Source organism: Schistocerca nitens, chromosome 2 (genome assembly GCF_023898315.1).
Source record: "Schistocerca nitens isolate TAMUIC-IGC-003100 chromosome 2, iqSchNite1.1, whole genome shotgun sequence".
Lineage (NCBI taxonomy): Eukaryota > Metazoa > Arthropoda > Insecta > Orthoptera > Acrididae > Schistocerca > Schistocerca nitens.
This window is the reverse complement of record NC_064615.1, coordinates 456718068-456741714: the sequence shown is the minus strand read 5'-3', so window position 1 is coordinate 456741714 and position 23647 is coordinate 456718068. Positions and strand designations below refer to the sequence as shown.

Here is a 23647-nt window from a genome sequence, read left to right as displayed (position 1 = left end):
AATGCCGGTTTGTCAGCTAGTAAAGCTAGACAAACATGTTCCAGGTTGCTGTATTTCTTCAAGTAAGACAAACTTGTTTGGCAGTAAGACTCCTCCGTTGGCCAAAGAAAAGTTCTGCTTACGAGACCAGAACCTCTCAAGGGAGCAGACCCACTTTCGTTTCGTCACGGTTACGTAAATGATGGGACAACCGATTGGTTTTAAAACAACCGATTGGTCAGTCGATTATTTTTTCTTTCATTCGTTCTTTTCAGTCGAATGAAACAACCGTGGTCACATCAACTATATTAACGTTTTCACTCACCATCAGTGTTGTCCGCCCCGGTAGCTGAGTGCTCGGTCAGAGGGTTAGCTACCCTCTGTAATAAAAAAAAAAAACTGAGTGAACGGATCAACGAAGAACCTGAACGGCTGTCATCGGACGTCCACCCCGAACAAATTCAACGAACAATATAGAACAAAATGAGATTTAAAAAAAAATGGTCAGCGCAACAGAATGTTAATCCTAAGGACCCAGGTTCGATTCCCGAGTGGGTCGGAGATTTTCTCCGCTCAGGGACTGGGTATTGTGTTGTCCTAATCATCATTATTTCATCCCCATCGACGCGCAAGTCGCCGAAGTGGCGTCAAATCGAAAGACTTGCACCCGGCGAACGCTCCACCCGACGGGAGCCCCTAGTCACACGGCATCTACATTTTTTACCATCAGGGTTTGAGCGGTTTCGCTTAATATGAGACAACCGATTCACTTAAGTCCCTGAGGATTACGTGTGTTATATGAGTGTTTTCGCTCAGTCTCTTGGGTGTTAGTGGTTTCACCGGCTCCGCCAAAAGCAAGGCGGCATCCCGGCCCCTGCGCCGGCGCTGTGCAGCCCCGCGGCAGGAGGGGGCTGACATGGGGCGCACGGGGCGCACGCACAGTCTGAGTGACACCAGTCACTTCTCTTCAGGAAAACGGAAAGCAAACAGGCACTGAAATTGGGCCATATTCTTGTCCTCTTCAGGTACCCCTAGGGAAGCTTTTACACTCAACTCTGTAGCCGCAACGACACATTAGCTTAATTAGTTGTGTCTTAATTGCGTCTGGAACCACTTTATCCACAGCAGTGTATTAATGAATTTTAAATGATGAAAAAAGAATTAGTCTATGCAGTACATTATTAGACGAATAAATGCAATGTTTATTTTAACGTTAGTATATTCTCTGAGATGTCTTCGCGTAAACGCGGGAGACGACTAGTTTCACTCAGAGGAGTGAATGGAGAGCTTAGTCAGTTAAAACCCTAAAGAGTAGTTTCAGTTGAAACGACGAATACATGGCTCAACCGACAGAAGAACAACAGACTGGTTGAATTGTGTCGACTGTTTTCATTCGGTAGCTCCAGCTTATCTCGAAATAGAGTGAATAGTAATCGGACTGATTCGTGAAACAACAACCGACTGATTCGATTCTTTTCATTCTGCTGCTCCTATACACTAGCTCCACTCAAAAGAGCTAATAGTTCAGCTAGTATGTAAAACTACAACCGAATGAATCGATTATTTTCCAACGAATGACTGAAAAGACTGTTTTCATTCGACTATTCCCTACATTTGTCCGGATGTCACGAGGCCTACTTACATCGAACGGGGGAGAAAGAAAGAAACGATGGTGCCTGTGCAGGAGGAGGCAGACCCTGCCCTTTGGCACGGCCCTCCGTATGCTAACTTCACCAGTGCCGCGTAACAATAGCTGACTCAGCATCAACCATGGGTGAACCTGAAAGACCCTAAAAGACATTTATGAAGTCTTTGAAGGACATAATGTCAGTCAACTGCTTCCCCTTCACCACTCGCCAGCACATCCAAAGACTCCGTAAAAACGGGGTGACGGTGACAACACTGACCTTAGCAACAGCAATAATTTCTCCGTTTTCAATTTTATCGTCAGAATTACTTGAACAAAAGTGATTGCAGAAATATAATTCTGTACAAGAAGTAAACGCTATTGTAGAATACGAGATAATAAGCTATAACGGAAAACAAAGAAAGAGATAAATCAATGTTTATTCATTTTCCGACCACAACACTATTCCCACGGCACATTGAATGCATGTCATTAACTTCCTGTTATCACTTGAATTCATTATCTTCAGCCGTGTCCATAGAACTTAGCTGGTGAGAATATATCAAAAGTTACAATCAGCATTCAACACGGATTGGAATCGTATTTAACATTTCTATGACTGACAAATGTCTATTTGTTAGCTCAATACCCACCATTTATGTTTCAGATCTGGGTTAAACTACTCTGAACAAATAGACAAATATCGTTGAGCAAATCTGTAGTCTTGCAAAATTCATGCTACACAAATGAAAATTGTATTGAACGTTTGTTGTGATCACATAACGTATACCAGAATAGATACTCTCCTTAGTCACTACAATAATCGAACATTGGACTATTATATCTTGCAGTGCAAGCAAAATTACGGAGCACCTACTTAGCATATTACAATATCTCTTTTAACATACGGGATAAGGGAAAACTTTTGGAATGTGTAAGTCAACACACTGTCACGTAAAGCCAAACGTAGTAAAATATTTGACCCGTCATTTTTACTCAGTTATGTAAGGTTGACTAATTGTTGTTGATGTTTATTAAAAAAAGCAATACATTTTTTTATTCCAGATGCTATTCCACCTGCTGAATGGCCGCAGAGAGGGAAAATTGTCTTTCAGAAGCTATATCTCAAATATAATGAACCAGATCCTCCCGTACTGAAGGATCTTAATTTTACTGTTGAAGCTACACACAAGGTAAAAAATGGCTCTGAGCACTATAGGACTTAACATCTATGGTCATCAGTCCCCTAGAACTTAAAACTACTTAAACCTAACTAACCTAAGGACAGCACACAACACCCAGTTACACACAAGGTAGTCATAATATTAACATTCAGTAGGAAAAGCAGTTTTTATGTAATTTATGCCTTCTGTGATATTTTGTAAATCTGTTTCAGGTTGGCATTGTGGGGCGAACTGGCGCTGGAAAATCTTCTATAATTTCCGCGCTGTTCCGTCTTGCTCCAACAGAGGGCACCATCGTTATTGATGATATCGACACAAGCCGCCTCGGACTACACGACCTTCGGAAGCACATTTCCATCATCCCCCAGGAGCCGGTGCTCTTCTCGGAGAGCCTCCGGTATAATCTCGACCCATTCTCAGAGTTCGAGGATGCAAAACTCTGGGAAGCTCTTGAAGAGGTGAGCTCGTATAGCATCATATTCGTCTTCTGTGGGAATAGGAAATGCTACAAAACCAGATGTGAAAGCGACTAGCAATCAGATTGTTGTTTAAAATGTGACAGGCCTCTGATACGAGTATTCCTATAGAAGACGGTTGACTGCTTAGCTCAGCTTTCTAGATAGACTTGCAGGAGGAACATTAGTTTAATGGTGGATTCCGAACAGCGGGGCACCTTTGGACGTTTTCATGTCCAAAAAAGTATTGCAAGAGGTGAATGTCATGTTGAGTGAAATAATTCAGTGACAGACTGCAGGTGAAATTCGAAATCTGTAGATTTGTAATTAGACACTTCAGCAATGCTACTTAAATAATGTTATCTGCCTTTTCATAGGAATACTTAAATAATAGTATCTGTCTTCTTACAGGAGCCTTCAGAAATAACAATTATTAAAATGTGAAATCCTAAGAGAGAGATAAACCGAATACAAATGAAGTTGAAAATCAAAGGCAAGTTATATGATTCTTTGTCTTATGACGAATCACAACAGAAAACACAACTCCTTATATAGCATTAAGTAGATAAATCATGATATAAATTAAAGATAGAGACGAATCCCAATGAATCAGCAAGCTATCGTAAAAAGTTATGGTTCAGTTCGAATATTTAAGATTCGTGGCGGAACTGTTGCTGTCGAATAACGAGTGATAAAGAAATGCTCACTGAAGCTAGAGTTTAATTTCATGATACTGAAACACTTTCTTTGAAACACGCTGATACTATAATCACAGCTGTCAGAGGATGCCAGCGGCATTTCCATTGTAGAGCTTGTCAGTATCGTAACACTATTTTGTGTTCAGAATGACTCAGCATGAATCTATGGTTCACTTTGGTGATAATAAGAGAGATAACATAACCGCAGCTATAGTATTCCTAAGGTGACTGGTACTTTGGCTAAAAACACCTTTCGAAGAAAACATTTTATGTCTACTCATGGAGCTCCACTTTTCTCTTCTAGTGTGTTGTCTGCACAGAACTTTTAGTCCAGCCTTTTCTGCTACCCACGACACCAAACTTACCTCCTTTCCAATACGTCCTTCCATTTCGAACCTCTTGCTGGTACTCTGAATGGTGGCGCCTTTGTTCTCACCGTGTCGTATCCTGGTCTAGCAAGAAGGCGAACAACCTTCCATTAGGCCTCCTGCTGGTTCTTGCTGGCTTAACAGTGTTAAAATTAACGAATTCCCTGTGCTGATGGTAGACTTTACAAATCGCCGCTGTTGTTAATATTTAAGCAAACATTATTTCTTCAAATCAAAACATCTTTCGAACGGCGGCCTTACAGGTTCTTTGTCTTCACGCGTGTCGTTGCTGGAACCATCACAACTCAGGATCAAAATACAGAGTGATCGTTTTCCTTCTGGATATTATAGAACACTCTTGCTGTATTCCTATGCAACAAAAGCATTAAAGTACGACGGTGTATGGCTTATGTCGCTTTAAGTGCAGAAAGCAGTGGCACGAGGTCTGTATTACAATTTTCAGATACTAACAACGCCCACGGTTACCTTCACCTCTGTGTCCTGCGAACAACTGACACGCATCACCACATCGTGTGCAATACACTCATGGGGAAAAAAATCGCAACACCAAAAAATGAAATTTCGCGACTATTTTTATATAGGTCAAATATTTAAGCGATTAACATTGCAAAATCGCACGTTAATGTACTCGCGAAATAAGCCGTTGCAAATGTGAAATGCTGGTACATTAATAACCGGTGTAACCGCCAGAATGTTGAATGCAAACATGTGTGCATGCTTTGTGTCGTACATGTGCCGATGTCAGTTAGTAGGATGGCGTTCCAAGCCTGTTGCACTTGGGCGGTCAATATCGGGACGGTTAATGATTCAAATGGCTGTAAGCACTATGAGACTTAACATCTGAGGTAGTCAGTCCCCTAGACTTAGAACTACTTAAACCTAACTAACCTAAGGACATCACACACATCCATGCCCGAGGCAGGATTCGAACCTGCAACCGTAGCAGCAGCGCGGTTCCGGACTGAAGCTCCTAGAACCGCTCGGCCACAGCGGCCGGCGGGACGGTTAATGCTGATTGTTGATGACGCTGGAGTTGTCGTCCGACGATGCCCCAATGTGCTGAACTGGAGGTAGATCTGGTGACCGAGCAGGCCAAGGCAACATGTTGACACTCTGTAAAGGCTGTTGTGTTACAACAGCGGTATGTGGCCGAGCGTTATCTTGTTGGAAAGCTCCCTTAGGAATGTTCTTCTTGTATGGCAGCACAACAGGTCGAATCACCAGATTGGCGTACAATTTTGCAGTCACGATGCCTGGGATAACCAAGGGAGTGCTCCTGCTGTCATACGGAATCGCATCCCAGACCATTGTTCCAGGTGTAGGTCCAGAGTGTCTAGCACGCAGATAGATCGGCAGCAGGCCCTCAGCTGGTCTCCTCCTAACCAAGACACAGCCATCACTGTTACCAAGGCAGAGCCAGATTTCTTCCGAAGACACAACAGACCTCCACCCTACCCTCCAATGAACTCTCGCTTGACACCACTGAGTTCGGAAATGACGGTGGTTTGGGTCAGTGGAATGCACGCTACAGGGCGTCTGGCTTGGAGGTGTCCTTCAATTAAGCGGTTTGTAACAGTTCGTTGCGTCACTGTGGTCGCAACTGTTGCTGGCTCTGAGCACTATGAGACTTATTTTCTGGGGTCATCAGTCGAAAAATGGCTCTGAGCACTATGGGACTTAACTACTGAGGTCATCAGTCGCCTAGAACTTAGAACTAATTAAACCTAACTAACCTAAGGACATCACACACATCCATGCCCGAGGCAGGATTCGAACCTGCGACCGTAGCGGTCACGCGGTTCCAGACTGAAGCGCCTAGAACCGCACGGCCACACTGGCCGGCGCAACTGTTGCTCTCATTGCTGCTGCAAAAGCAGAACGATGCGCCAGAGCCATACGCCGAACATGACGGTCTTCCCTCTCGATAGTACCACGTGGGCGTCCGAAGCCCCATCTTCTGGCGACCGTACGTTCTTGTGACTATCGCTGCGAGCAGTGGCATACAGTGGCTACACTCCCGCCACGTCCTGCAATATCGCAGAAGGAACATCCAGCTTCTCGCAGCCCCATTACACGACCTCGATCAAACTCCTGAGGTGTTGTTAATGGCGTCCTTGTTACCTTAAAGGCATTCTTCACTAGCATCAAGTCACCATGTTCAATTTCAAAGATAACTAACACTCACGACCGTTACAGGGTCTATTTAAGGCAAACAGATTTGCATCCCTATAGTGGCGCTACTGACACCACTCTCATGTGACTGGCGCGAATAAGCATCAACTTTCGGATGTAGAAACATGTCTAGCTAATTTCGTTTATGTCGCACAACTCCTTCATGGTTCTGCGATTTTGTTTCGTCACTGTGTAAGCAACAGCAGCGAGGAACAAGAAATACTGCAAAGGTCGCCACAGAAATTCGAAATAAGGGAAGTGGAATGAAAAGATAACGGAAAACTGCGTTTTTCTGTCAAATTATATGGAGACATTAGATTTGGAGGTAGCCGGTTTGATGTTGGTGGTGAAAGAACAGGGCGTGCGGCACTGATGAGGGTGATTCGGCTTTCAGATAGGGGTGTTATGCTCATCGGGAGACAGGTGCTATTACAGAGGAGTTGACTGTTCGCCGGCACCTGGTTTTACTCTGACCCTTCTCTCATCGGCGTACCGCACGAACATGTCACCACACTAATCAGTCCTCTGTTTTGAAAAAAATACATTTTATAGCCAAGATTGCAGTAACTAATATTTATTACTGACGATGCGTTTCGAAGCTGAAACTGTCATCCTCTTACTTTTAAAATGTTTCAGCAATGATAATTCACATGTCTTTCAGTACACACTGCCTTATGATCGGCTGACAGGATCGTAAGCCGGCCGATGGTGACCGGGCGGTTCTAGGCGCTTCAGTCTGGAACCGCGCGACCGCTACGGTCGCAGGTTCGAATCCTACCTCGGGCATGGATGTGTGTGATGTCCTTCGGTTAGTTAGGTTTAAGTAGTTCTAAGTTCTAGGGGACTGATGAGCTGAGGTTTTAAGTCCCATAGTGCTCAGAGCCATTTGAACCATTTGAACAGGATCGTAAACATCGACACGATGCTAAGCGACACACCACGAGCTTGTTGTGAATTTAAGAACAGTGGTATAAAAATCGCGAGATTGGAAAAATACGAAAAACTAAAAATGTGAAAAAATACGCAGAATTGTAGAAAATATGGAAAAGTATGAGAAACTTGAGAAATGACAGTACTTACATATCTGACTGGGTGTGGTTTCTGCTGGTTTTTCTGCACTTGTAAGCCAGTGTAATCTGATGCTGGGAGAGACGTCGTCAGTGACCATGGATTTGTGTTCGTATACTTAGCTGCACAACATAATACTAGCCCACATCGAAAGTGTGACCTTAAGATTTGGCTCGTTCTCTCTTCGAATAGCTACTGGAGCATACTGCTACTTCAGTTTGGATTTTCGGGGGGATTTATATAACAGAAAATCATTATCAGTATCATAAAATCATATATATTCTGAATAATATTCGAAATAATTTCATTGCATCAAGTTGATGGTAAAGAGTAGATGCTATAATAATTCGTGGAACTTGAAGTGTGTTGCACAAAAGAAAATTACTAAGAAATATCTCAAAGAACCGATGAGATCGGAAAACATGTAGGAACAACGTGGCTGCATACAGCTAAAGACTGAAACGGACAGAAAGGCTAGATGAGACCGTCATTAAACAGTGGATGTTAAATGGCAGTTGACTATGATGACAGTGATGATGATGATGATGATGATGATGATGATAAACAAACAAACCGACAAACAGATTCCAGGAAGCCTAGGAAGTAATTGATTCACTATTTACTTTACTTTCCGTGTCAGAGCAAGAATTTATAAACTCTCTTCTTCCAAAATCATGCTGCCTCAAAAGCCTTGTCTTTGCATAAAAATCAGATCTTCCGCTAAGTAAGAAAACTCAATGCTTGGACACAAGAGAAAATGTTCAATCGTCTGTGCTTCTTCACGTTCATTCACTACGGGAATCATTAATTTTGACCATACACAGCTATCTAGTAACATGTGTATTCTACAGGTTACTGTTATTTCAGTCAAGGTATCGAGGAATTTAATACTAGATGTGGCAGAAACAATGGCGTATTCTTAACAGTGTATTTGACCACGAACATGCACGGCTAAACATCTTGGTGTGCACTGTTCGAAAGACTAGTTCGTACAAATATACTAGACATGCTATATTTTACAAATAATGTCCTTTAGGTGTCCACCATCGTTGGCGATGAAATTTTAGTCACCAAAATGCACAATCGCTGTAACTTCGCAAAGAGTCTCGATTTCAGCTTGAATGTTGATTTTCGAGCTCTCAGAAGCTGTTGGTCTGTTTTCATACACTTCTTATTTCATAAATCCCAACAGAAAAAGGCTCTAACCTATAAATGAGCGAACGGGGAGGCCAGTTGACACCAGCAAAGCGCGAAAGAAGACGCTACGGAAACTATCTGCTTAAGACCCTTATGGACGTTCTCGTTGCGTGAACGGCTGCGCCGTCCTGTTGGATCCACGACTGCGTATAAATCTTCTGAGAACACATTTTCTGCATTATGAACTATTGCAACATAACAACATACCCACCTGATGTTACTGTGGCAGTGCCAGCCACGTCATTCTCAAAAAAGTACGGAGCCTGTTGTGAAGTGGTGTGCTATGCATTTGGTGGGGACTAGTAGGCACCGACTACCGAAAGTTTTGTTTATTCACATAGACCGGTAAATGAAACTAGACGTAGACGGACATCATTAAATTGTTGAGAAAATGAAGTCCATTGTTGTTCTTTTCTGGAAACTGTGAACAGAACTTATGACATGCTTGCTGACCTCCTGGCAATAACTGTTGCACCACTCGGAGCGTATAATGATAGGCATGATCATCGAGATGCAAAATTCGTCGCAGGTTTCCGTCCAAGCTGTTCAGCACTTATTTTACGAATGCCGACAAACTGACCACGCCGACCTTCACTGGAAGGCAGCTGTTACAGTTGCAGTGTTGTTCGGAATACGAACCGTTCCTGGTCTACAGGATGATGCCTTCCTCGTTGCAGATGCTGTTGTTCTGAACTACAGCAGTCATTTCGTAGTCTACTTCTCTGAAGGAACTTGATGATTACGGCAAATGTTAAAATGTTGCAGAAGCAAACGCTGCGTTAGCACGAGACCATCACCAGATTAAAAAAACTTTTCAGTTGCCTAACACACGATGTTCGTTTGAGCAACGACTCACACTGAATGGTAACGCTCAAAACCGTACTAAGCAGTGGTACAACCATCGACTCTTTAGGAAGCCGTGCTCAACAACGGCGCGCAATTTCGAACAGGTCATTGTTCTTGCCGCATCCTGTAGATCGTTTGTTGTATGTTTATATTGGACAATACTTTAAAGCGTCATCACGTACAAAAAAAAGTCATACTCATTGACGGAAAGAACGCACAATACTGTGAAATATTTGACTCACATTTACAATGAAGAGCCAAAACAACCGGTACACCTGCCTAATATCGTGTAGGGCCCCCGCGAGTGCGCACAAGTGCCGCAACACTACCTGGCAAGGACTCGACTAATGTCTGAAGCACTGCTGGAGGGAACTGAGACCATGAGTCCTGTAGGGCTGTCCATAAATCCATAAGAGTACAACGGGTGGAGATGTCTTCTGAACAGCACGTTGCAAGACATCCCAGATATGCTCAATAATTTTCAAGCCTGGCGTGTTGGTCGCCATCGGAAGTGTTTAAGCTCAGAAGAGTGTTTCTGTGGCCACTCTGTAGCGATTCTGGATGTGTTGGGTGTTGGGTGCCCAAGTCCGCCGGAATGCACAATGGTCATGAATGGATGCAGGTGACCAGACAGGACGCTTATGCACGTGTCACCTGTCAGGGTCGTATTTAGACGTATCGGAGAGGGGGGGGGGGGGGGGGGGGAGGAGGGTCCCAGATCACTCCAACTGCACACGCCGCATACCACTACAGAGCTTCCACCAGCTTGAACAGTCCCCTCCCCTGCTGACAGGCAGGGTCCATGAACTCACGTGGTTGTCTCCATACCCGTACACGTCCATCCGCTCGACAGAATTTGAAACGAGACCAGGTAACAGGCTTCCACTCATCAAACAGTTCAATGTCAGTGTGACGGGCCCAGGTGTGGCGTAAAGCTTTGTGTCATGCAGTCATCAAGGGTACACGAGTGGGCCTTCGGCTCTGAAAGCCTATATCGATGATGTTTCGTTGAATGGTTCGCACACTGACACATGTTGATGGCCTAGCATTGAAATCTGCAGCAATTTGCGGAAAGGTTGCACTACTGTCACGTTGAACGATTCTCTTCAGTCGTCGTTGGTCGCATTCTTGCAGGATCTTTTTCCGGCCTCAGCGATGTCGGAGATTTGATGTTTTACCGGATTCCTGACATTCACGGTATACTTCATTTCAGGGAAATCACGAAAAACCTAAATCAGATTGAATAGATGGAGATCTTAACACTGGGCTTGCCGTATGCAAATACAGAGCATTAAACTCCACGCAACCTCGCTTTTACCTTCAGTGTGGTATGTGTTCCGATCACATCTTTTTCGGTGATTTTCTTTTATTAGGAAAGTGGACTAAATGTAATTGAATATATTAATCATTTGGTTTATTTACCATCACGACAATTCGCAACTACGACAAAAATGCTTGATTCTCAATACTGTTCATAGAGGCATCTTGTGCCAAAATCTCGATAAACAGGTGCTTAAGGCAACGTGTACGAACGAAAATCTGCTGATCTGACGTGAGCGTTAGGGAGAAAACTGGAAATAAATCGCATAAGTCCTGAGTGATCATCGTGAAATTAGTTAGTAATGAAAAGAACTGCTGAAGACAACACGTAGAATTATGGAATATAGTACCTCGCACCTGTTATGGAATTTCGAAGCAAACCGTTCATGACTTCCGAGATAAATCGTTACAGTGAAGCTCTAAGATGTTAAAGTTCTAAATTTGACTTTCCCTACGTCTCATGCAGAAGCGGGCCGGTCTCGCCATATTGTAGCTGTCGGGGATAAAAATACTGCGGCCTCAATCTGCAGTGGCGCCGGAGTCCTTGTTTCTACGCAAGTTAGCATCATAAGTTGGAGGTTTGTGATGGAGATCTGATAGACTCATTGGGGTCGTGCGGATGTGTATATACAGGGTGACTCACTATGGCCACCAAGAATAACTCCGAAAGTATGATAGTAGCTGAAAAGTTTGTGGGACAAAAGTTGCATGGGACAACGGGGGTCATAATATGAAATTTTTTTTTTTTTTGTTGCTAGGTGGGGTAGCTTCGGAGATGTGAAGGTCAACTTCGTTTTCTTAAATTGAATGCTATAGTTTGGTACTTATTTTCTGATAGCGGCTATCGAGACGAATCCGATGATGTGTAACAGTAAGGTCTTTGCAGGTCAACGAAGGTCAAAAAGGCGGCATGAACGTCCATTTACAGAAGGTGTTCGAAGTGATGACTATTGGTATCAATGCAGTGCTGCAATCTTCTTATCATGGATTGAGTGGTATTCGTTATCACGTCGGCACTAATCGAAGCACATGCTCTGACAATTCTGTCTCGCATATCTTCAGGTGCAGTTGGAACGTCTTTATAAACAATGTCTTTCAAGAATCCCCACAAGAAAAAATCCAGAGGAGTCAAGTCTGGCGAACGAGCAGGGACAATCTCCTCCGCGTCCAATATAACGATTTGGGAATTGTCTCTGCAACTCATTCAAACCATCAGCGAAAAATGTGCCGCTCACCCACCTTGTCGATATCACATTCTGTTCCTTGTTCCTAAAGGTATTTCTTCCAATAACAGACCTAATATTTCTTGCAGGAATGTGGAGTACTTCCTACCATTAAGAATTCCTTCGATTAAATAGGGGCCTTTAATTCTGTCCTCCAGAATTCCACACCACACATTCACCGACCACGGTTTATGGTATGCAACTTTCCACTGCCAACATGGATTTTCAGTTGCCCAATAATTCATGTTATGCAATTTAACATTTCCATGGTTCGTGAATATAACCTCGTCAGTAAATAAAATTAAATTAAGAAATGTGTCATCCCTCTGAATCTGAAGTTGAGCCTATCGGCAGAATTCAATGCGACGCATTCAACCCGTACCAGTTAATTCTTGGTGGAGACTGATATGGTAAGGATGATGTTTATGGCGATGCAGAACACGAACAACACTACTCTGATTCATGCCAGATCCCCTTGCGATTTGACGCGAACTAACACAAGGATCTGGAACCACAGTGACAAGAGTAACAATTTCCGTTTCCTCGTTAGTAATTTTCCTTTGCCGGATATGTTTCCGATGCATTAAAAATCCAGTTGTTCTCACTTTATCATACACATATTTAAATGTTCGACGTGTAGGGTGAGTACGTTGAGAATATCTATCAGCGTATAAGTCTCTAGCTCTCACTGAATTTCGTTGGCATTCTCCATAAATGAGAAGCATATCGACTTGTTCTTCGAAGGAATACATCACTCACATTCGCTTGATTCGACTATACTAGTCTTACCGTTTCTATAAGCGTTGTCTTGCGAAACCGTCGGATTGTGTCTACATGTCAATGGCACGTTAGATGGATACGCTGTATTCGGCAACTATTTACTATTTGCACGATATGCGAGAGAGAATTGTCAGAGCAAGTGCTTCGATAAGTGCCGAAGTGATACGGAATACCACTCAATCCATGATGAGAAGATTGAAGATTGCAGCACTGCACTGATACCAATGGTCATCAATCACTTCGGACTCCTTCTGTAAACGGACGTTCATACCATCTTTGTGACCTTCGTTGACCTTGAAAGACCTTACTGTTACACATCATTGGATTCGTCTCGATAGCCGCTATCAAAAAATAAGTACCAAACTATAGCTTCCCATTAAAAAAAAACAAAGTTGACCTTCGTATCTCTGAAGCGACCCCACCTAGCAACAAAAAACCAGTGTCATATTATGGCACCCGTTGTCCCATGCGTCATTTGTTCCACAAACTTTTGAGCTACTATCATACTTTCAGAGTTATTCTAGGTGGCAATAGTTAGTGACTCACCCTGTATACTCCGTACCAATTTACGAGTTTTATAGTGAAGCTGAACACTAATATTGCGAGAGTTACATGTCTTTTTATTGTGCCTCGGGGCCCTGGCAGATCTTGTCCCTAGTCAGTGTGCTTCCAGAATTGTGTTTATGAGCCTTATATCATTGCACAAACTGATAATATTGCATGGTTTATTTGTATAAATATAAACAGGGTGATGTTATAGGTTAGTAGTAATGACTTGTCTTACCATTATTTAAGCACATATTTATATGAGGTCTCATTCATTACTAATGCACAGATTAGTGTCCATAGCAATACCTTCTTTTAAAATACTGCTGCAAACTAGCTGTCTAGTTTGTATTTAGAATATGCACACAACGAATACCCTTGTTGAACGAGAATAAGTCTTGATGATCTTGTGGTAATGGTATAGTATTTCTGCTTCTCATTGGACTTCACTGCAACACTGCGCCTCTAATGTCACCAACTCACGTGAAGCTTTCACCGATGATAAGTAACAGCCCCAAAGTCTAAAACGCCAGAGAAAATAGATTGTGGAAGCTGTCGCCCGCTTGTCAGTTAAATCATGTTTAATGCTTAAACAAAAAACTTTGTAGCAGATGATTTCCCTGAGATTTAATATCTAGATATTCTTGTTTCTACAGTTGTAAAGACAAAAGTTATCGGTACTGGTTATATTATAGGGTAATTTCTGGTAACTATGGTCCCAGAGCTGCCAGTCTGTTATTACATTGCTGGGTGCAGTTGTGCAGTTTCTGTTTGCATTTCTTTTGTGCTCCATCTGGAAGTCCAATAGGCGCTGAATTCTGTGAAACTGCGAAATTGTTATATCGGCATACTTCTGAAAAATCAGTTGCTGTTGAACTTTCTTGAGAAGCTTGATTTCGCTACAAAGTTCTGCGCCTAACCATAAATAAGTAAGGAAATTTGAAAAATACTGTATAATATTCATGTTTCTGATTATTTAGCAATGTTATGTCAACTGGCATTACGTTATATTTTATTAAAAAAATTTAACTTGAGACACAACTAAAGCCCAAAATTTCCTACTACAGTCTGTTCGTGTTACATTAACTTACATTGCTGAGGCGGTATTGCAGGTCATACTGCAATAAATAATGACCAATAAACATCAAAAGGGAACTTGTGTTGAAGGGAAACGCTTGAACAAAGTTGAGTCAGATGAAACCTTCTAAAGTTAAAGATTTTGTCATTGTCAAATACGAGGGCAAATTATAGGTAGGTAGCGCCATTCAGATCTACAAAACAGGGCCAGAAGTGAGTTGCGTGGCAACAAGTAGGAAACTGTAAATCTGACATAAAGAAGAGGATCTTCTTTTGTACAACGAATATGATGTAATTTACACAATTCAGCCCCCAGTTAAGGCGTCCAGGAAAGGAGAATGATATTCTGTAAAAGAACCGAAGATGTCTGGGACAAATAGAGAACTGTGTCACTTATTTTCTTATGTGTTTGTATTTAAATATAAATTACAAAATGAACGAGTTTAGTAATGTTTTTCTTTCACTTTTTACTTAAACAAATCGACATAAATACCGTAACTACAAGCCACCTTAATATATGTGAAGTGGACTACGGTTAGAACATTGGGACCTAGATATGGTCCAATTTTTAATAATTAATATCTGCTGTAATAATACTTGAAATTAAGAACTGAAATAATACTAATTTTCCTTTCACTACAGTAAACACTTTAAAAAAATGTATACATGTTCTGCAGACAACACGGAAAAAACTGTGTAAATTGGATCATGGTTTTGGTATGTACGGAAGCAAGCAAATTTTTTTCGTTCCACAGACATCTACTTCATACATTTATTCCATCTTTGCCATATGTGGTGAAAAATATAAATAAAGAATAAGTTGCGTTCAATTTCGATTTCGCCCATGCGAAACAGTATAACCACCAACTATAGCGTTCGATGCAGTATTTATTTCTTATATTTCTGCAAAGAACAGCTGAGCAGTGTGAAACAACTAACCCAGCCACTCTCCACGGTGAACTTCGTCACACACACATGATCTCAGTAGTTGTTACTCTGCTTTCTTTTAATGTTGACAGGTGGAGCTCAAGTCCTGTGTCGAGACACTAGACTTCCAAGTTACGGAGGGCGGCAGCAACTTCAGCGTGGGCCAGAGGCAGCTGATCTGCCTTGCTAGGGCCATACTCAGGAACAACAAAATACTCGTACTCGACGAGGCCACTGCCAACGTCGACCCAGAGTGAGTGTCGCATTACTTATATTAATTCCTTCCTAATCCCTTTACTGAACACAGTTTATGTTTTCATAATCGTGCCTGTATCCATCTAAATACACAGAGGGTGTGTAGTTAATTGCGTTACACTGTAAGTGGTCGTCTCTGTGTATACCTTCATATTGTGGGTTGTGATTTTATCACCTATATGGTTTAGATTGTGTGCCTAAGTTCCTTGGACCACCTTCGCAAACAGGAGAGTTCTTCTTAATGGTAGGAAATTCTCTCTGTAGAGACATTTATGTGATCGAATTATTTGAAAATTTGTGTTACAGGACGGATGCCCTGATTCAGTGTACGATTCGCAGAAAATTCATGCACTGCACGGTGATTACTATCGCCCACAGGCTGAATACTGTTATGGACTCAGACAAGGTGCTCGTGATGGACGCTGGAACTGTAGTGGTGAGAAACAAATATGTCACTAGACAATGTCCTACAACAATCGTCAATAATAGCTTTCTTTTACCAAACACACACTGAAAAGCAATTTCTTCTTATTATATTTTGGACACAGCAGTCTGTCATTTAATTTTGCGAAGTTAAATCTTTTAAACAATGGATTTAGCACCAGGGTAATTCTACTGCAGCTGTCATAGCCGCGTAGGGTTGCCAGCTTTTTACAGTGATAATAAGGGAGCGAGGAATAAGCCTACAAAACAAATACTTCAAATAGGGTTTTCTACAAATAACAGAAGAAATTATTGCTTTTGTTTACAGACTTTACTTCCTTCTGCCACGATTCATTCTCTTTTACATTTTTAAATAATTCACTGTAATTAAAATTAAAATGCATTGCTATTTGCAGATCTGCTTTTATAAGGTCAGTGATACCTTTGTTGCGCATCTCTGGCAATTTATGGTTCCATAGGGAAAAATTCATTCTGCCTCGTGGTTTGAACCAGGAATGCTTAATACAAACCCAAACTACTTTCAGCAAATTTGGTAGCTGAACATTTTTTGCGCTGAAGGTACAGGGAACATTAGCTCACTTGTGACTCTTCAGGCTCACTTATTTGCATTGCCTTCTATGTATATGCTTTTCTTCAAAATATCCTTTTCATTACAAAACCCATCATGCAAACAATTTCACCTACATCATCTAGCTGAAATGAGTCAATTATTTCTTGAAGATGGTTAAATTTTAGCTCTGAACTTAGAAAAAGAGGCATTCAAAACTCTTTTGGAATTGGCAATTGATCTTCAAATTAGAAACTCGCACATTGAAACAAGATATTTTTATTTATTTATTTCTCAGTAAAGGAATTGCACAATAAGACAGAAAACACAAATTGTGAATATTCGGTTGTTTTACCAGTAAACTCATTTTTCTGCCCACATAGTCGCCCTTAGGAAATAGCTACATGCAGTACAACACCCGCAGTTTGGATTTTACCCTTAAATAATTTTCGTTTGTTTCTCTGCTCCCCTTCCACTTTCGTTTAGCTGTTGGTGTTTCCCAGACTGGAACCCTAAACTTTTAATATGACGAGGGAAAACGAAACGAATCAGAACTGTTTTATCACGTCATACAATTGATAGTATCAAGTGCGACATCGAAACACCGTTTCTTTCGTAGTTGCATCAAGAAACTGTAGAATTAAAGAGGGAAGACAAGTGAAAAATCAGCTTAAATCAATGCAAGCAAGATAACTCTTTCTCGGAATTTGCAAATAAGAAGGTATTCGAATCGACGCGGCTTACAATTAGTCACAGAAAAATGGAATAACTTTGTCCAAAACGAAGACGTTTAAGGACGCAGGAATGTTGTTTCTAAGTGCGTTTAATGTTTGACAGCACTCCAGTGGTAAGGGAGACGGAAGGTTATTGCCCAACAAGCGGTTTAAATGGATAGACTGAAAAAAAAAGAAGCTGCTTTGCTTTCAATTTAAGTAAAGTGAGAACGGACTCAAACGTGAGGGAACTGTATATATCAAAACCTATTACAAATCATGTTTTACCAAACTTCTCGTTGCTATAAGTACTTGTGGCTCAGTTATGTATACAGGGTGTTAGAGACGGAAGTGCAGGTATTTCCAGTGCTGACTGAGGACAGTATACTGAACAACATTATATCAGCATTTGCTTCATTTGCAGACTAATAATCGTAGCTATTAGTATAGCATGTTCTGATGTTGGTTAGTACCTTTAAGTGTGTGTGGCACAAGCAAGCTATTAGAGGTTTTTCTTTCTCACAGATAGCAGGTTAAGTATTGAAGAGTACCTGCCGGGGTGGCCAAGCGGTTAAAGGCGCTACAGTCTGTAACCGCGCGACCTCTACGGTCGCAGGTTCGAATCCTGCCTCGGGCATGGATGTGTGTGATGTCCTTAGGTTAGTTAGGTTTAAGTAGTTCTAAGTTCTAGGGGACTGATGACCTTAGAAGTTAAGTCCCATAGTGCTCAGAGCCATTTGAACCATTTTATTGAAGAGTGGACAGGTGTAGTCCACTTCGTGGTGAAATTACGAAAGTGAAAAAAAAAAAAAACATCGGCTGTAAATCGTGCTTTGTGGTTTTGGGAAGACTGTTAGACACAGAGAAAAAACAACTTACAATCTGAAGTGGGTACATATTACGGTACCAATGATCACAATATGTCGCCCACGGTGGCCGTACGGTTCTAGGCGCTACAGGCTGGAACAGTGCGACCGCTACGGTCGCAGGTTCGAATCGTGCCTCGGGCATGGATGTGTGTGTTGTCCTTAGGTTAGTTAGGTTTAAGTAGTTCTAAGTTCTAGGGGACTGATGACCTGAGAAGTTAAGTCCCATAGTGCTCAGAGCCATTTGAACCGTTTTTGATCACAATATATGCACCTGTACCCTTGACACCCTCTCTATCAGATGTACTATCATGAGAATAATTATAACCGTCGATGCAAATAATAATAGTGAAAAAACTAATAAATACAATTTCACACTAAGAACTACAATAAATGTAAATCGCTTATCACGTTTGATGCTGTGTCTACCATCATCAGAAACACGATGGAAAATGTAATGACAGAGGAAAAGATTGAAATGACACTGATAGTGGGTGTTAAGGTATAGAAAGCAGACAGTTTCAACAGGTGACTCTGCAGACAAAGCTGATGGCTTGGGGAAGTGAGATTGGAGGGCGGGAATTGACTAGAGACAGCTGCAGGTACAGTGTGTGACAGAGAAAACTACTGTAATACAATGTCGCCCATTCTTTCTTTGCGTAGCAAACGCGTGAAATTTGTCGATATCTTTGGAGAATTATATGTAAGTTGGCAGAGAGGAAAGGAAGAGATTACAGAATTATACTGGCCTGGTATTTGACCCCGGGATCTCCTGATTACTAGGCACTTGTATTGACCACTCCGCCATCCAGGACACAGTGTTATCGCACCTGTGCGTCTGTCTCGACGCGCCTCAAGGCGTACGCACACTCCCACCGAGCGCCATCTATCCGCAGTCCCTGTCAATTTCCTCCACGCTCGCTACTCTGAGATTCCCGCAGGGGGTCAGACGTACTCGTGCATCCACACTAAAGAAGGTGGATCTATCTAAGTGAGCCAGTTGTACACGAATGTGTGGTGTCTGTTGTTGCGGACATATCCGAAAGAACAAACACCACATATTCATATATAATTTTCGGATAAGATCGTGTCAAAGTCAGGTTCCTGATACAGGACTAAATTGTTGTGAATATGGCTCTATTGTATAGTGATATGGAGGTAGAACAACAAAACACAAAGAGGATACAGTCTCTTGAAAATTCTTCTCATTAACACAGGTTTTCCAAGACAGCTAACCTCAACAGAGCCAGCATGTTCCTTCGGTAATTACAATGGTTCAAATTCTCTGCACCACATAAATACTAGCTTTCCTTTCACATTTACTGTACTTATAATTTTGCTCACTTAAAGATGTCAACGTTTTTGTCTTCATAATTAGCAACAATTCCGCCTTGATATTAATTTTATCACTTCCCCGTGAAACGGACTGTTCTCGTCCTGTGCTCAGTAACATCCTAATTTTGATTACCACTGCACTCAACGTCAACACTTGCTATTTTTATGTCTGTCCTTTCCTGTTTATTGCTTCTCTTATTTTATTCTTGCCAAGTTGGACGCAAACCAGCGACGAACTAACTTTAGCCTTATTTGAAAAATCCCAGCGTTTACTTGAAGCTATTTATCGCAATAAAGGTCACAAAAAACTAAGATAGCCGGTGTATGAAAGTTTCTGCACTCTGTAGGACAATCAGCAACGAAAGGAAGCATTAAATATACATAGATATTAAGCTATTTGCTTGCACCAAATCAATGCTGAGTTTGATGAAGGCAATAATTTAGTTCGCGGAAAATATTTCATATTTCATGAACCGTCGATACTTCTACATATTTAAAATTGCTGATAGTCTTCAGATTAATGGCGTGAACTGAATACAAATATATGGACGGTGAGGACTAGTCGTATGGACTGACCGTAATTTCTGCGTATGGGTTATATTCTTCTTGCGTTACGGCCTCTGTTGGACCACGGGTAGCCCCTTCGTGGACTGCATTCTCCTTCTCCCAGAACCTCTTCATTCTTTTTCTTCTTCTCTCCCGCTCTTCTTCCGAGATCTTCAGTTTCCGTTTCTCCTGTCGGCTCCACTGGTGACACTCTAATCTTTTACTGTATTCTTCTCTGTCATTGATCTCCGGCATATTGGTTGATGTATATTTGTTCCTCAAATTTTCCTTTCCTTCGACCTTGATCCCCAATTCCAAACAGTCCTTCCGAAGCTCAACAACACACTTGGTTCCTGTCTTTCCCCTTGTCCTCCCTGTTGTTTCCCACACTCTCTTTGTCATTTTGTCCATACTCATCCTAACTACATGCCCAGCAAACCTTGCCCTTTTGAGTCTGATTTCCCCGGAAATGGTTCTCCTGTTTCGGTACAATTCTTCCATAGGTCTTTGCATCCACCTCTCTCCACCTCTTTTGGGACCTAATATTTTTCACAGTATTTTTCTGTCTTCTTTCTCTAGTTGTTCTGCCCCATTTCTTCCTAGTGTCATCGTCTCAGCAGCCTATAATGCTGCATTCCTTACTGTTGCCTTGTAGTGGCTTATCTTTGCCTCTGTGGATATATCCTTTTTATTGTACATCTCTCTTGCCATGCAGAAGGCTGACTTCATCTTCTTTATCCTCTCTGTTATTCCCCCCTTGCTCCTGTTCCTTCCTGTTATAAATTCTCCCAGGTATTTAAATTTGTCCACCATTTGCACAGTGCCTTCCGGTGCTTCCCAGTCTGCAGTGGTATTTAATGTCTTTGTCTTGTTATAGGCGATCCTCAGTCCTACCTTTCTGGCTACCTTACTTAAGTTGTCGAGTAGTGTCTTTGCGTCTTCTTCCGTCTCTCTTACTATTGCTATGTCATCTGCGAAGGCTAGGCAGTCCACTTGAGCGCTGTTGTCCTTTTTGTCCCCCACATGGGTCTTTGGTATTCCCATTTCCTCGTTTATAGCTCTCCACTGCCTGATCACTTCGTTCAGTGCTATATTGAACAACAATGGTGACATTCCATCTCCCTGTTTAACACCAGTCTTGATCTCAAATTCTTCTGACAGTGCTCCTCTGAATCCCACCCTCGCTTTTGTGTCTGTCAGAATTTCTTTTATGAGTTCTTGTGTAGTTCCATCAAGTTCTCTGCTCTTCAGGATCCTAATAAGAGTCTGTCTGTCGATGGAGTCATATGCCTTTGTGAAGTCCACGAAGGTTATTACTGTCTTTTTGATTTTTAGGGCCTTATGTTCTATCAGTTGCTTCAAGATAAATATCTGTTCTATACAACCTCTTCCCTTCCTGAATCCCGCTTGGTAGTCGCCAACTGTACTTTCTACCTGTTCTTCTACTCTCTTGAGCAATAGTTTTGACAGCACCCTGTATCCGACCTGTAGTAGCGATATTCTTCTGTAGTTGTTTGCATCTCTCTTGTTCCCCTTCTAATGTATTGGTACTACAATTGCATTCTTCCATCCTTCTGGCAACTTCTTTGTTCTGCAGGTCTAGTGAATTATGTTGGTCATGTTGTCTATTGCTTTGTTGTCTCCCCACTTTATCATCTCGGCTGCTATACCATCTTCTCCAGCTGCCTTATTATTCTTTAGATAGCTTATGGCATGTGCGACTTCATCCCTGGTTGGAGGGCGTGGCTCTCTCTCTTCTGTGTCGGTCCCCAGTTCCAGCTCTTCTTCAGGTGGTTCGCAGTTTAGCAGGTCCTGAAATTGCTCTGCAAAAATCCGACAGTTCTCCTTCGCACTGACAGCCAGCTCCCCTTTCTTATCTCTCATAAACAGTTCTCTACCCTTGTATCCAACCATACTCTTTTTGAATTTCCCGAAAAAGTGTCTGCCGGTGTTTTTTCTGAAGTAGGTCTCAATATCGTCCAGTTCCTGCTTCATCTTCTGTCTTCTGGTCCATCTTATTGTTCGGGCCGCTTCCTTTCTTCCTCCTAAGAAAACTTCCCATTTTTCCGGGTCCTTCTTGCTGCTCCAATCTCTCCAGGCTTTCCTGCGAGTCTCTACCGCTTCCTCACATTCCTTGTTCCACCACCAGTGCTTCCGTTTCTTTTCTTCCTTTCCCCATAGTTCAGCCTGTTTCGTCATATTTCGCTTCCTGTCGTCCCAGTCATTGAATGATTCAATTACTTCCTCATAGATGGATCGATTGTGTCTTAATTTGTTTCTGTCTATCTTTATTTTTTCTGTTCTTCTATTCGTCTGTGGCAGTCTGTCCCTGTTTGGAATCCAAAGGCACTTAACTTCTGTAGATAGTGATCCGATTTTATTCTTGTGTTCTTCCTGACCTTTGTGTTCATGATCTCTTTAGCATTTATCCAGCTGATTGCTATGTGGTCAATTTGGAATTCCCTAAGGCGGGTGCATGGGTTTGCCCATGTCTTTTTCTTACGCAGTTTGGCCCTGAAGTGTGTTGTCGTCAGTCTCATTTTGTGTTCTCGACACAGTATATGTAAAAGAGAATTTTGTTGATCATGTAGGTTACCGAAGACTGTATTAACCCCACCAGGCTTCCGGAATCAAACTTACTTTTAATTATTTTAAGTTAATAAGAATTCAGGATTTACGAAAACTTTTGAAAGAATAAACATTTGATTTTTCAGGAGTATGACCATCCACATATTCTGATGAAGAATCTGGATGGTTTTCTGTCGAATCTTGTGGCAGAAACGGGAACTGCGATGGCGGAACAACTGAGAAATATTGCTGAGAAGGTGAGAGCTTTAACCAACGTTTTTAGAAATGCACAAAAATTAGGAAATATCTTTCTCATGTTGGAACTTGAAACATACGTAACGACCTTATTACTTCTTTCAGAGCTATACTACACTGACTGTCGTGGAAGAAGAAACGAAAGGGGAAGATGATGATGAAGAAGGAGAACAAGTCACGAGGCTATAGTTCTTCAGCCACTTCCTACACTCCCTTTGCTGTCGCCGTGACACTTTCCCATCTGTTGTGAAAGAGCCCAAAAACTGTTAGAGACATTTCATTTGTCACGTGTAGAGTGGAGACATAAAATTCATCAGTGCCTGTTACTAAGACTAATTTTATTTATTGAGTGTTTATTTGCTATTTAGAAGCATCGGTTGTAATTTTTTTACCGACTTGCCTGTTACTGACACGTACCTTGAAATACATTTAAAAGCCATTGATGCTCTTTTTTGTCCTGTGTTCTTTATTATAAATTCGTTTTTAATATGGAATCACGTTTATAATCTTATTGCTAATAACAATCGCGGATTTTTTAGCTTAATGTCTAGATTAATCCAAGCACCGAAGTTTAGTTTGTGACTGAATGAATCACTTTTACGATTGGAGTTGTTCTGTGGCACAAATGAG

At 41.8% G+C, this 23647-nt stretch overlaps 1 protein-coding gene across 1 annotated transcript in view; it reads left to right on the top strand.

Moving 5' to 3' along the window:
• Nucleotides 1–23447, top strand: part of LOC126236341 (ATP-binding cassette sub-family C member 4-like) — a 229687-nt gene extending 206240 nt beyond the window's left edge. Inside the window, exons 21-26 of the mRNA XM_049945567.1 lie at nt 2672–2799; nt 3003–3248; nt 15581–15741; nt 16050–16179; nt 22909–23019; nt 23123–23447. Coding sequence (XP_049801524.1) covers nt 2672–2799; nt 3003–3248; nt 15581–15741; nt 16050–16179; nt 22909–23019; nt 23123–23206 — 860 coding nt within the window. The 3' untranslated portion in view covers nt 23207–23447. The remainder of the gene's footprint in view (nt 1–2671; nt 2800–3002; nt 3249–15580; nt 15742–16049; nt 16180–22908; nt 23020–23122) is intronic.
• Nucleotides 23448–23647: the final 200 nt, after the last annotated feature.